This window comes from Mandrillus leucophaeus, unplaced genomic scaffold (genome assembly GCF_000951045.1).
Source record: "Mandrillus leucophaeus isolate KB7577 unplaced genomic scaffold, Mleu.le_1.0 Scaffold1017, whole genome shotgun sequence".
Lineage (NCBI taxonomy): Eukaryota > Metazoa > Chordata > Mammalia > Primates > Cercopithecidae > Mandrillus > Mandrillus leucophaeus.
The window spans coordinates 485,236-498,430 of NW_012098288.1; the positions used below are offsets into that span (position 1 = coordinate 485,236).

Genomic DNA, 13,195 nt, shown 5'->3' on the forward strand with positions numbered 1-13,195 from the left:
CTTCAGCTGACAAGGCCAACAATATACTTTTACGGTTCTACCTCAGAGGTATACCAACTCTCTGGCTTTGTGTCATAATTTCATTCAGAGAGATCTTGATAGTTTTCTGCTTCCACAAGATGTCATAATGATCCATTACATTGATGACATTATGCTGATTGCATCCAGTGAGCAAGAAGTGGCAAACATACTGGACTTATTGGTGAGACATTTGCATGCCAGACGATGGGGGAAAAAAAAAATCTGACTAAAATTCAGGGAACATCTACCTCAGTAAAATTTCTAGGGGTCCAGTCTTGTGGGACCCGTCCAGATATTACTTCTAAGATGAAGGAAATTTTCAGCATTTGGCATGTCCTACAACCAAGAAAGAGGCACACTGCCTAGTGGGCCTATTTGGATTTTGGAGGCAATACATTCCTCATTTGAGTGTGTTACTCTAGCCTATTTATTGAGTGACTTGAAAGGCTTCCAGTTTTGAGTGTGGTCCAGAACAGAAGACGGCTCTGCAACAAGTACAGGCTGCTGTGAAAGCTGCTCTGCCACTTGGGCCATATGACCCAGAAGATCCAATGGTGCCTGAGGTGTCAGTGGCAGATAGGGATGTTGTCTATAGCCCTTGACAGGCCCCCCTTGGTGAATCACAGCAGAGGCCTCTAGGATATGGGAGGAAAGTCCTGCCATCTTATGCAGATAACTATGCTTCTTTTGAGAGACAGCTCTTGACCTGTTACTGGGCTTTAGTGGAAACTGAACATTTGACTATGGGTCATCAAGTCACCATGTGACCTAAACTACCTATCATGAACTGGGTGCCTTCTGAACCATCTAGCCAAAAAGTGGGTCATGCACAGCAACATTCCATCATCAAAAAGAAGTGGTATACACATGATTGAGCTCGAGCAGGTCCTGAAGGCATAAGTAAGTTACATGAGGAAGTCGCTCAAATGCCCCTGGTCTCCACTTCTGTCACCCTGCCTTCTCTCCCCTTAGCCTGCACCAACAGCCTCATGGTAAGTTTCCTATGCTTAGTTGGCAGAGGAAGAGAAGACTAGAGCCTGTTCACAGATGATTCTGCATGATACACAGACATCACCCAAAAGTGGTCAGCTGCAGCACTACAGCCCGTTTCTAGGATACCCCAGAAGGACAGCAGTGGAGGAAATCTTCCCAGTGGGCAGAACTTCGAGCAGAGCACCTGGCTATACACTTTGCATAGAAGGAGAAATGACCAGATGTGCGCTTATATACTGATTCATGGGCTATACTGATTCCAATGCTTTTGGCTGGATGGTCAGGGAATTGGAAGAAGCATGATTGGAAAATTGGTGACAAAGACATTTGGGGAAAAGGTATATGGATGAACCCTTCTGAGTGGGGAAAAGGTATATGGATGAACCCTTCTGAGTGGTCGAAGACTGATGATAATTGTATCCTATGTGAGTGCTCACCAATGGGTGACCTCAGCAGAGGATGATTTTAATAATCAGGTGGATAGGATGACCCATTCTGTGGACACCACTCAGCCTCTTTCTACAGCCACCCCTGTCATCACCCAGTGGGCCCATGAACAAAGTGGTCTTGGTGGCAGAGATGGAGGTTACGCATGGGCTCAGCAACATGGACTTCCACTCACCAAGGTTGACCTGGCTAAGACCACTGCTGAGTGCCCAATTTGCCAGCAGCAGAGACCAACACTGAACCCTCGATATGGCACCATTCCTTAGGGTGATCAGCCAGCTACCTGGTGACAGGTTGATTATATTGGACCTGTGCCATCATGGAAAGGGAAGAGGTTTGTCCTCACTGGAATAGATACTTACTCTGGATATGGCTATGCCTATCCTGAACACAATGTTTCTGCAACAACTACCATCCGTGGACTCATGGAATGCCTTAACCATTGTCATGGTATTCCACACAGCATTGCCTCTTTCCAAGGTACTCACTTTACAGCTAACGAAGTGTGGCAGTGGGCTCATGCTTATGGAATTCACTGGTCTTTCCATGTTCCCCATCTTCCTGAAGCAGCTGGATTGATAGAATGGTGTAATGGCCTTTTGAAGTCATAATTACAACACCAACTAGGTGACAATACTTTTCAGGGCTGGGGTAAAGTTCTCCAGAAGGCTGTGTATGCTCTGAATCACCATCCAATATATGGTACTGTTTCTCCCATTGCCAGGATTCACAGGTCCAGGAACCAAAGGGTGGAAGTGAAAGTGGCACCACTCACCGTGATCCCTAGCGACCCACCAGCAAAATTTTTGCTTCCTGTTTTTGCAGCATTAAGTTCTGCTGGCCTAGATGTCTTAATTCCAGAGGGAGGATTGCTGCCACCAGGAGACACAACAACGGTTCCATTAAAATGGAAGTTAAGATTGCCACCAGGACACTGGGCTCCTCCTACCTTTAAGTCAAGAGGCTAAGAAGGGACTTCCAGTGTTGGCTGGGGTGATTGACCCAGACTATCAAGATGAAATCAGTCTACTACTCCACAATGGAGGTAAAGAAGAGTATGCATGGAATACAGGAGATCCATTAGAGCATCTCTTAGTATTACCATGCCCTGTGATTAAGGTCGGTGAGAAACTACAGCAGCCCATTTCAGGCATGGCTACAAATGGCCTAGAGCTTTCAGGAATGAAGGTTTGGCTCTGTCCACCAGAAAAAACAAACAAACAAACAAACAAACAAACAAAAAAATACCCTCCACCTGCCGAGGTGCTTGCTGAAGGCAAAGGGAATATGGAATGGGTAGTAGAAGAAGATAGTCATATGCTCCATGGAATAGAATGTGATAATTTAGGAATCACATTGAGCAGTAAATCGTCACGGAATCAACTCAGTATTGGTACTGTATACATATTGCATTTCCTCTCTCTCCCCTGTCTCCCTCTCAATTATCTCATGATCATAAATCACTTCACTTCCTTTAGTGAATCCAGTGTCACCCTATGTCCAGGTCAGAGGCACACACACAGGATGGCCTTGCTCAGCGTTTGCTTAGAGACCTACTCTGTCCCCTCTCATCATGCACAAGGAAGGACAGAGCCAGACAGCTCCTAGCTATCTTGGAAGAAGCTATCTCTACAGAGGACAGTCATTGGCTGTGATTCTCTGGACCTGTGATTGTCTTCAGGAGCCTATGACCCTCAGCCCTCTTGGAAGGTATAGGTGGCCCCTGATTCAAGTAGGATGTACTGGGATTCTTATCAGAATCTCATTCAGACAAGGCAGTGAGTGATATGAAAACACAGAGAGATCCTGAAGGGCTGGCTGGATAGAGGACTCAGAGAGGCCCCGGCACCCATGCTAGACAGATCATGACTCTTCAGGCAGCTTCCTAGACACACAGATGTGCATTTCTAAATACCAGACTGGAAATCCATTAATCATGCTGAAGGTAATCAGTGTGACAAACTAAGATTGCATCTTTAATACCCAGGAATAAAAGGAAAAAGTGATGCTGCTATTGCTAAAAATACAAAAACAAGCAAGAAAGGAACAAGAAAGCAAAAGAGAAAACACTAGATCAAAGTCTTTGGGTAAGAGGTTGAGACTGTCTGAAGTGAAGCACCTGGGCCATCTCCTTTCAGAGAGGAGGGACAATAAGGAAAGGAAATGTGCAGTAGAGGCAAAATCTTGCTTACTTAAAAGAATCCTAAGAAAAAACGAGAAGTTTCCTTCTTGAGCACCAGCAGGCAGATTGAAATTCTCAATGAAACTCAATAATAATGAAAAAAACAAGAATATTCAGAAGTGCTGCATATGCAGCACATTGCATTGGGAACCTTGTAACAAATGGAAGTAAAGCCAAGGATCCCAGACCCCAAATGTATCCCAAATCTGATCCCTCTCCCAACATTCACCCTTCCTGCCACACCCCATGCAGTCTCCATCATCTTCTAGCTGGACCACAGTGCAAGCCATGGTGCAACCACGGCTCAGTGCAGCGTCTACCCACCGGGCTCAAACCATCCTCCCACCTCAGTCTCCCATTTAGCTGGGACTACAGGACTACAGGCACATGCCACCACAGCGGGCTAATTTTTGTATTTTTTGTAGAGACGGGGTTTCGTCATGTTGCCCAGTCTATTCTCAAACTCCTGAACTCAAGCCATCCACCTGCTTCAACTTTCCAATATGTCTTTCTTTTCTTCTGTTCCTTTTTTTTCTTTTCTTTTCTCTCTCTTTTTTTTTCTCTTTGAGACAGAGTTTCACTCTTGTTGCCCAGGCTGGAGTGCAATGGCATGATCTCTGCTCACTGCAGCCTCTGCCTCCTGGGTTCAAGAGATTCTACTGCCTCAGCCTCCTGAGGAGCTGGTATTACAGGCACCCGCCACCACACCCAGCTAATTTTGTATTTTCAGTAGAGATGGGGTTTCTCCATGTTGGTCAGGTTAGTCTCAAACTTCCAACCTCAGGTGATCCACCTGCCTTGGCTTCCCAAAGTGCTGGCATTACAGGCGTGAGCCACCGTGCCCAGCTTCCAATTGCTTTGCACCTGCACCACTTTGGATTTCAATTTTGAGCTTAATGCTTCATGGTCTCAAGAGGGCTGCACTGGTTCTAATCATTATGCCAGTCATAACTATCCCAGAAAAAAAGTGCAGGCCAAGGCACAATGGTTCACGCCTATAATACCAGCATTTTTTTTTTTTAGGCCAAAGTAGGAGGATTGCTTGAGCCCAGGTGTCTGACCAGTCTGGGAAGCATAGTGAGACCACATCTCTACTAAAAATAATAATAATAAAAAATAACCACATGTGGTGGTGAGCACTTGTAGTTCTCATTCAGGAAGCTGAGGTGAGAAGATGGCTGGAGCCCAAGATTTGAGGCTGCAGTAAGCCATGATAATGCTACTGCACTGCATTCTGATTCACACAGTGAGACCCTGTCCCCTCACCAAAAAAAAAAAAAAAAAAAGGAAAAAGAAAAAAAACCAGAGCAAAGCTCTTTCCTATCATTGCCTATATTATATGGGATCAACATTGTCCAAGGCCCTGTCTACTTTCCGTCACTCCCCTGACATCTCATTCTGGAGCTGATCACGTGTGCTCCTAATCCCTGTTCCTGTCCTGGGCTGGGAGAGACTTACTGTCCTTGCTTGCATAGCAGGACAGAGCTACACCCCTATACACCAAAGGAGGAGGGAAATAGCTGCTGTGTAGGTGTTAAGAGTTTTGCCAAATCTCACTAAGTTTCTAGGTGAAGTTTCATGGGGAGAAGAAAGTCTATAGGTATCTCTACCTTCTGAGAATAGAACAGGCCAAGCTCTGAGGATGGCAATGAAGTCAAATTTCTAATTTTCCAGTTGACAGCATTAGCTTCAGGGTTATGAAAATGTGGCCTGTGAGTTTAATACCAAGAAAGAATCTCAGGTATGGAAATAAAAGGGGAAAGATCTGCAGTAAAGTCCTCAACCCAGGGGTAATTAGGGTCTGGCTTATGCTGCTGGGTTCTGGCCGTGAGCTGTGGAGGAGGTAGCTGCTCTCCTGAGCCATGGGGCTCAGGACATGGGAGGAGCCAAAGGCCTTGCCCATGGGGCTGCCTGACAGGGGCTTCAGGGAAGGAAACTGATCACGCTCCCACAGGCGCTGCTCCAAGCCCAGATCCCATGGCCAGGGTGAAAGACTCAGAGATCAGGGCCTTAGGGCTAGGCCTGGGCTCTGGGGCCAGCTGTCTTCAGCTCTGTCCTTACTGGTCCCGAGTGATTGTTATGATGCTGGAGCCAAAGAGGGAGGAACAGCAAATGCCCCCAGAGCCTTTACTCAGCCAGATTCTGTTCTGATTCGAATGAAAAGAAGCACATGCTAAATAAGTTTATGTGTGTGTGTGTGTATAAATATATATATGTACACATTATGTAAATGTAAATAATGTTTTGGATATAAATTATATTGATATAGCTACATATGCTATGCATCTATATTATAAATCAATATAATATATAGATTTATACAGAAATAAATGTAACTTTGTTGTTATAATGCATGACTTTACATTTTGATAAATTTAAGAACATTTAAAATAATAAATTCAAGAACATTTAAAACCAGCAATGGGTGCACCACTCCATGGCTCCTTCCCCACTGCAGAGCCGAGAATGAGGAAACTCAGGCTCTACCTCCATGTCCCTGCAGGGCTGAGCAGGGACCTGCCCATTGCTGAGAACTTTGAGTGACCAGAGGGAGTCTGAGGAACACAGAGCAGCAGGTGCCGGGGAGACAGGCAGTGGAGCTAGGCCACGGTGGAGGAACATTCGGTGCCCAGAGCTTCCTGTGGGCAGGTCCTTCCCAAGGGCGCTCCTGTCAGACGGAGCAGCATATGAGGCTGAGGCTGTGTGGTCACAGGACGAAACCCCTCCATAGCCTATTGGCAGCCTCCCCTCTGACTGGAGCCGTGTGGGATCTGTCGGCTCAGCTTTCATGGCTCACATGGCTGCTGGAACCCTGTTCACTATGGGGTTCCTTGATCAGCTTGGCTGCTGATGGCCAGAGTGATATCTGTCCAGGCAGTTGAACCCTGACCCGGGCAGGCGTTGTGTCCACAGGGAACTGGGAGCCAACAGGAGCTCAGAGCTAGGCCTGTTTTCTGCTGGAGCCAAGCTAAAATAGAACACTCTTAACACTCTGGCCGGCCCTACAGATGACAGTGGCCTTCTCTCTGGGGACATAGGAAAAGGGGTAAGAGACGGGGTGCACACAACATACCCACTGGCATCTATGTCGGGAACAAACATGAACATCCCCAAGTATAATACCAAGCAAGTTATTCATTCAGTTTGATGAAGTTCTGATCAGAAAGCAAAACAGGCTAACCACTTCATCTTCAAGGAGACATTCTAGTACAAAATGCAAACAAATAGGATGAAGCCTGCATCTTCCTTCCTCACCAGAGAATCAGAGCAGCAGGAGGAACAGAACAAAGCTGGGTCCCCATGTTCATAGGGAGCCTCCGGAGGGAGATTCTGCTTGGAGCTGGCAAGGATGGTGTAGTAGTCCACTGGGACTCCCACACCAAAATGGATATAGCTGGACAGCTTAAACCACAGAAATTAAGTTTTACATTTCTGGTGGCTGGAAATTGCAAGATCAAAGTCCAACAGGGTTCACTTTCTGGTAAGGTCCTTCTTCCTGGTTTGGAGATAGCCACCATGGGTAGAAAGTTGAGTTAGTGGCAAGAGGGAGAAGAGAGAGAGAGAAAAAAGGAGAGCTCTCTGGTTTCTATTCTTACAAGAATATTAATTCTATTGGATCATGGTCCCATCCTTTTGACCCCATTTAGCCTCAATTACCTCAACCATCTCCTACAGCTGCATAAGAGGACTAAGGCCAGGCTTACATTCTCAGATCACAGAGCACAGAGGGGTTTCCCCACAGCACAGCACACTGCAAGCGCCTCCTGGGTGCTCCAGATCACACATGAGACCCCATTTCAACCTTAGGGGCTCCATGTTGATAATCAGACATCATCACCCTTGCAATGCAAGTTATATTTTTAGATCAAGGCAATCTCTTTGTTTTTTTGGTTTTTGTTTTTTGGGTTTTTTTGGTCGGTGGGGGGTTTGTTTGCCATCTACAGGCAGGTTTTTGACATAGCAACATTTAGGATGTTTGATTTTGTGATAGTGAAAATTAATTATCAAACATAAATAATAAACTTAATGCATTGATTGTTTAAAATAATGAATTAAACTTAATACATTGATTGAAGGGCTTAAAATGAGTGTAAAGGGATAAAAAGACAGAGTCCTTCCAAAGGAGGAGTGTCTGTCACAGATGAGTCTTTTTTTATCAAATGACTTTTCAGCAGTAATTCTCAATGGTAAATGACAACTTCAGATAGACTGCCACAAATATAATCATATATTCAAAAAAATTATTTCCAGGAATTGTGCAAATACATTTTCAGATTAAAAAAGCAAAAAGTGTGAGTTTTTCACCAGCTTCACTTGGCGAAAAATTTCACAAACCTGTGCTTTACACAAAAGAACATTTATCCCTGGTGGAAAACTGGAGTTTTCTTTGGTCTTTAGAAGAAAACAGCTTTCCCTTCACTCTGTTCCACCTCATGCTGCTGAGGATGGCCGTGGGGGTAGAGACTGTGAGGAAGGAAGAAGGTTGTGCACTGAGGGTGGTCGTGCCTCCTGCCGACCTGAGTGACCTCATGGAGCAGAGCCACCTACAGCACGAAGGCCACCTGCCTGCCTCTGTACTGCCATGGCACAGAGAAACCTTGTCACATTCAGTCCACCATATTTTGAAGCTTCTCTGTAACACATTTGATTGTGCTCTGATTCTTTTTGTATCTCTTTCAGTATTTGGAATCATTTGTTTTTCACCATTTTGACTTGAGAGTATCGCCGCTTGAGATATCAGCACCATGTAGGTTGTATGTTTGTTTGTTTTTTAGAGGTGTCCAACCACCTTGAGTGGTTTGGGCCTTTTCCCCCGTCTCACATCAAAGCAGAATCTTAGGTCACTAGGTGCTGTCAATCACCTGATGGCTAAAGATGGTGATGACATTGCTTAACTCCTGCCCTTGCTACTTACGCTTGTCTTCTCTCCCCGCATTCTGTAATAACTTTTAAGCTCCATGATGCATTAATTAGCATTTTAAACAGTGTATTAAGTGTCTTATGTTTCTTATTTTCACAGTTTTAGTCTGCTTGATTTCTATATAAATATAGCAATGTCTACTAAACCCAACAGATATGACGCTTCGGAATTTTAATTGCACTTGTCATGAAATCCATTACCTTAGAGTAGAAAATCATCTCAAATATACTTTACACCTTAAATCTGAAACAGGAGCTTCTTGTTCTGTTGCTTCAATCATTTTGTGTCTATCACACAATATTCTAATATGTAATTGACATAGCTCATCATTGAGTTTGATAGAATATTATAACAGTAGAACACTATTTTGTACGGAATCTACTGAAAGAATAAATTTTCTTTGTTTTTACATCTAAAACATATGATTCAGACTCATTTTCTGGTAATGATGATATCATATGTAAATAATACATTTTTGTAATATTTGAAACCTTTTGTTATGATGACATAGTACTAAATTTATCATCCCTAAAATAGTACTTAGAATAAATACTTTTACAATTAGAATTTGTTTGAGAAAAAAAAAACCTCTCATATAATTCTGCATTTTTCCAGTGGCATATTTTGTAAACTCTGTGTTCTCCAGCTCTCAGTTTTCCAGTAGCATATTTAGTAAACTCTGTGTTCTCCATCTTTCAGTTTATGCTTTTTTTTTTTTTTTTTTTTTTTTTGACAGAGTTTCGCCTTGTAGCCCAGGCTGGAGTGCAGTGGTGCTATCTCAGCTCACTGCAACCTCCACCTCCCGGATTCAAGTGATTTTCCTGCATCAGTCTCCCAAGTAGCTGGGATTACAGGTGTGTGCCACCACACCCTGGTTAATTTTCTATTTTTAGTAGAGACCAGGTTTCACCATGTTGATCAGGCTGGTCTCAAACTCCTGACCTCAAATGATCCACTCACCTTGGCATTTCAAAGTGCTGGGATTATAGGCATGAGCCACTGTGCACAGCCCGTGCTGCTTATTTCTGAAGCTCACTTGTGGAGTTGCAAGAACTCCTTCTTCACTGGAAAAAACGTAATTGAGGCAAATCAAAATCTTTTGGCATTAAGATCTTATATTTGTCATGGATTTACAAAGTCTAGGAATTGCCAGAAATCAAACATTTTTACTAATTATTCTTATCCATACTCCCCCCTGAGGACAGCTTGTATAGAACATGATCTCCAACATGACACTGGAAAGTGCAGTTTAGTGTGAGTGGTAAAGTGAAACCGAAAGTAAGGAAAGTGGGAAAATGCCAATTTCTCAATAATTCCAAGTATTATCACCAAGTATTACCTTGTGTAAAATAAACCCCAAGCTGATCATTTTCCACATGGATTCCACTTGTGTTGTCACTAAACTGCATCTATGTTTTGGCTGTTATGCTGACTGAATGTAATTGGCAAATGTGGGCAAGACAGGCATGGTGGTGATGAGCCTGAAAACTTAAAAAGCTTTGACCATGTGGGACTGAGGTGCTGCTGAGACGCTCATGGGCCAGAGTCCTCAGCAGCAAACCCTGCCCCTGACTTCTCCAACAGTCTCCTCTTCTGCAGACTCAGAGACCCTGCTGAGCTACTCCCCAGACAAGTGAGCAGCTGGGACACCCCAGCAGGGAGGTTTCTGTATTGGTCTGTACCACCGTGGGAGGAAGCGCTCTATGTTGCATGCAATAATAAACCCCAACATCCTCAGCCTCCACCTTGCTGATTTTCAGTGTGAAATCAGTGCCTGATCCACTGCCACTGAACCTGTCTGGCACTCCAGAGGCTCTGTTGGAACCCCCATGAATCAGGAGCTGCGGAGACTGGCCTGGCTTCTGCAGGTACCAGTCCAAATAGGTGTATCCATCACTATGCAGGAGGCTCTGACTAGACCTGCAGGAGATGGAGGCCGGCTCTCCAGGGGTGACGGGCAGGGAGAGTGGAGTCTGGGTCATCACAATATCCCCACTGGATCCTGAAATTATGAGAGAGAAGTGCAAGGTTATGTGAAAGCATAATGTGCAACTTTTGAGATTTGGCTTATGATATTGATTTATGGCTAATGTTTTAGTTTTACAAACTTGTATTCATATCCTAAAAACAAATTTTTTAAATGACCCCTTTATTAAATAGGCACAAGAGCTCTTTCATTTCTCAAGATATTATTCAGAGCACTGCTTTTAGGAGGTTTCTATTGTCAGGGCAAAATATAAATTCCTCTCCCTGGATCATAGGCCACATTCCTTTAACACATGGTTAGAATAAACATGGGAATCAGTGGGGCCACCAGAGCTCACCCTCCCACCCCCTTCTCCTCCCTCATCTCCTTCCGTCCTTACCAGGGACCCAGAGCATCAGCAGCCCCAGGAGCTGAGCAGGGAGCCTCATTGTGAGAAGGTGAACTGAGGAGTCCTGATCAGGGAAGGTTAGAGCTGAGCTTTTATCTCAGACTCACGAGGGAAGGTCCTCCCTAGAGGACAATATGCAAATGCCCTGGTGGGTGCAGTGGTGTGGAAAGAGTCACTGGGTGGGGGTGAAGGAGGGTAGATATGTCTTGTCTGTGAGCAATGTGATAGAAAGTGTCCCTTGGTGGGAAACTAAGAAAATCTAATTCATCAGTAGAGTAGGAAGAAGGACCTGAATTTGAAAGTTTCAATTCTGGGCGAGTAACCTTTTATAGGATGTCAGGGCTTCCAAATTCTTGCCAACTCTGAGTGTGAACCTGGGTCTCCCCCTGGCCTGTATGTGGCACAGCCACAGCTATGAGACCACTGTTCAAAAGGAGATTCTCTATGTAGGAAAAGCAAGAACTGGATCCACAGTTTTAGGTCTCAGGGTCAGCAGTACTATGGATGACATTTTCCTAGGTTTTTATTGAAAGATGATCACAGCTCAGGGATATGAATCTACCACACAGCGGATCATTACAATAGGAAAACAACCTAAGTATTCTTCATTTGTCAGTGATGTGCTTAATATTGAATTTAGCAGCTCCTATACAATGGTGCATACATCAAATCATGTCACAAGGACTGTCACTGTCCTGAAAAAAACAAAAATCCTGGGAGTGATTAAAAGAATACTTTCTAGTGCTATGTAATATTCAATGATTTAATATAATGTCTGATTTACTTGGTAAGGAACACACACCCAGAAAAACCAAACAGAACTCTAGGTATTATTATTCCACACAAAGCTTGTCCGATTATCTTCTGGGACATGTACTGGCATAAGATGTTTTAACATAGTTGGTGAAAAAAAAAATTGAGTAAAAATGATATTGAGCTTAAAATGTTGAACTTCATGGCAGTAACCTAAATTGAGAACATCAAATTGTAATGTGAAAGTAGGATTAGAATAAATGTATCATATTCCATTATTTAAATTTTTATTTATTCTTTTCTTCGAGTACTTTCTGTAAATCTTATGTATTTTGTAAATCTTATGTATTTTTTTTTGAGACTGAGTCTTGCTCTGTTACTCAGGCTGGAGTATAGTGGTGCATTCTCCAGTCACAGCAACCCCGCCTCCCGGGCTCCCGGGGTCAAGCAGTTCCCATGCCTTTGGAGTAGATGGGACTACAGGTGCTCTCCACCATGCCCAACTAATTTTTGTGTTTTTAGTAGAGAAGAGGTTTCCACATGTTGGCCAGGCTGGTCTCGAAGTCCCGGCCTCAAGCGATCCACCTGCCTTGGCATCCCAAAGTGCTGGGATTACAGGAGTGAGCCGCTGTGCCTGGCATTGACTTCTTCTTCCTCGTGATGCTGATCAGATCAAATATGGTTCTTAGCCTTGAAAATGTCAAACTCCTAATTCATCATAATAGTTAAAAGAGTTAGAAACATCAGATACTGAAAAGAAAAATAAAAGTAAACACACAAAAGAAACACACAATCTAAAAGAGAACATTAAGGTACATCTTATCACTGGTATAAATGGATTAGTCTGAAAAGGTGTTAAATGAATAATCAGTTCCACCCACTATTCTATATAGAAACTTGCACTGTGGGAAAATGAATTACAGTAATAAATCTATCAGGCTTGCTTTTACTATGAGTCAATTCTTCAAAATCTTAGTTTTACAAAGTATTCTTTAGGGTGCTGAATTTCAGAGAGTACTGTTGTTTCCTTTGAAAATTAATGACAAAGCTTTAAAAAGGTTACCATTGGGATTGCTTGTTTTATCTCATAATCTCTTGTCATTACATATCTGAAAATGTAAAAGCTTGTAAAAAATTGTTTCAGTAATAAAAAGGCTCTGAAGTCATCCTATACTAAAGGCCTTGAAATTGCCCTGTACTGTTAAACTTAAAGAGTAATATTCTTCATTCTAAGCAGGAATCTGTCTCCTGAATGTTAGTAGAGTATGCAGAGGCTTCATAACAGCAGACAAAGCTGGTCACTCCACGGGGGACACAGAAAAAAGGGTAGATGAACAGCCTCCATTTGATCAAGGTGTGGAGCGGGCCTCTGTATTTCTCTTATCTGGACCATGACCACTTGAATGAGGAAGGACTCATACAGGTGGAGTTTACTGCATGTCACTTGCCAGATGCTGTTAGTTTGGAGTCCATAAAATTGAAGACAAGTGTATTATTTGTATG

At 43.4% G+C, this 13,195-nt stretch overlaps 1 gene segment (V, D, J or C); it reads right to left on the reverse strand.

Moving 5' to 3' along the window:
- Positions 1–10,165: 10,165 nt before the first annotated feature.
- On the reverse strand, positions 10,166–11,005 carry LOC105537045. The segment is given in 2 exon segments: positions 10,166–10,566; positions 10,931–11,005. Coding segments are annotated over 2 exon segments (450 nt in total).
- Positions 11,006–13,195: the final 2,190 nt, after the last annotated feature.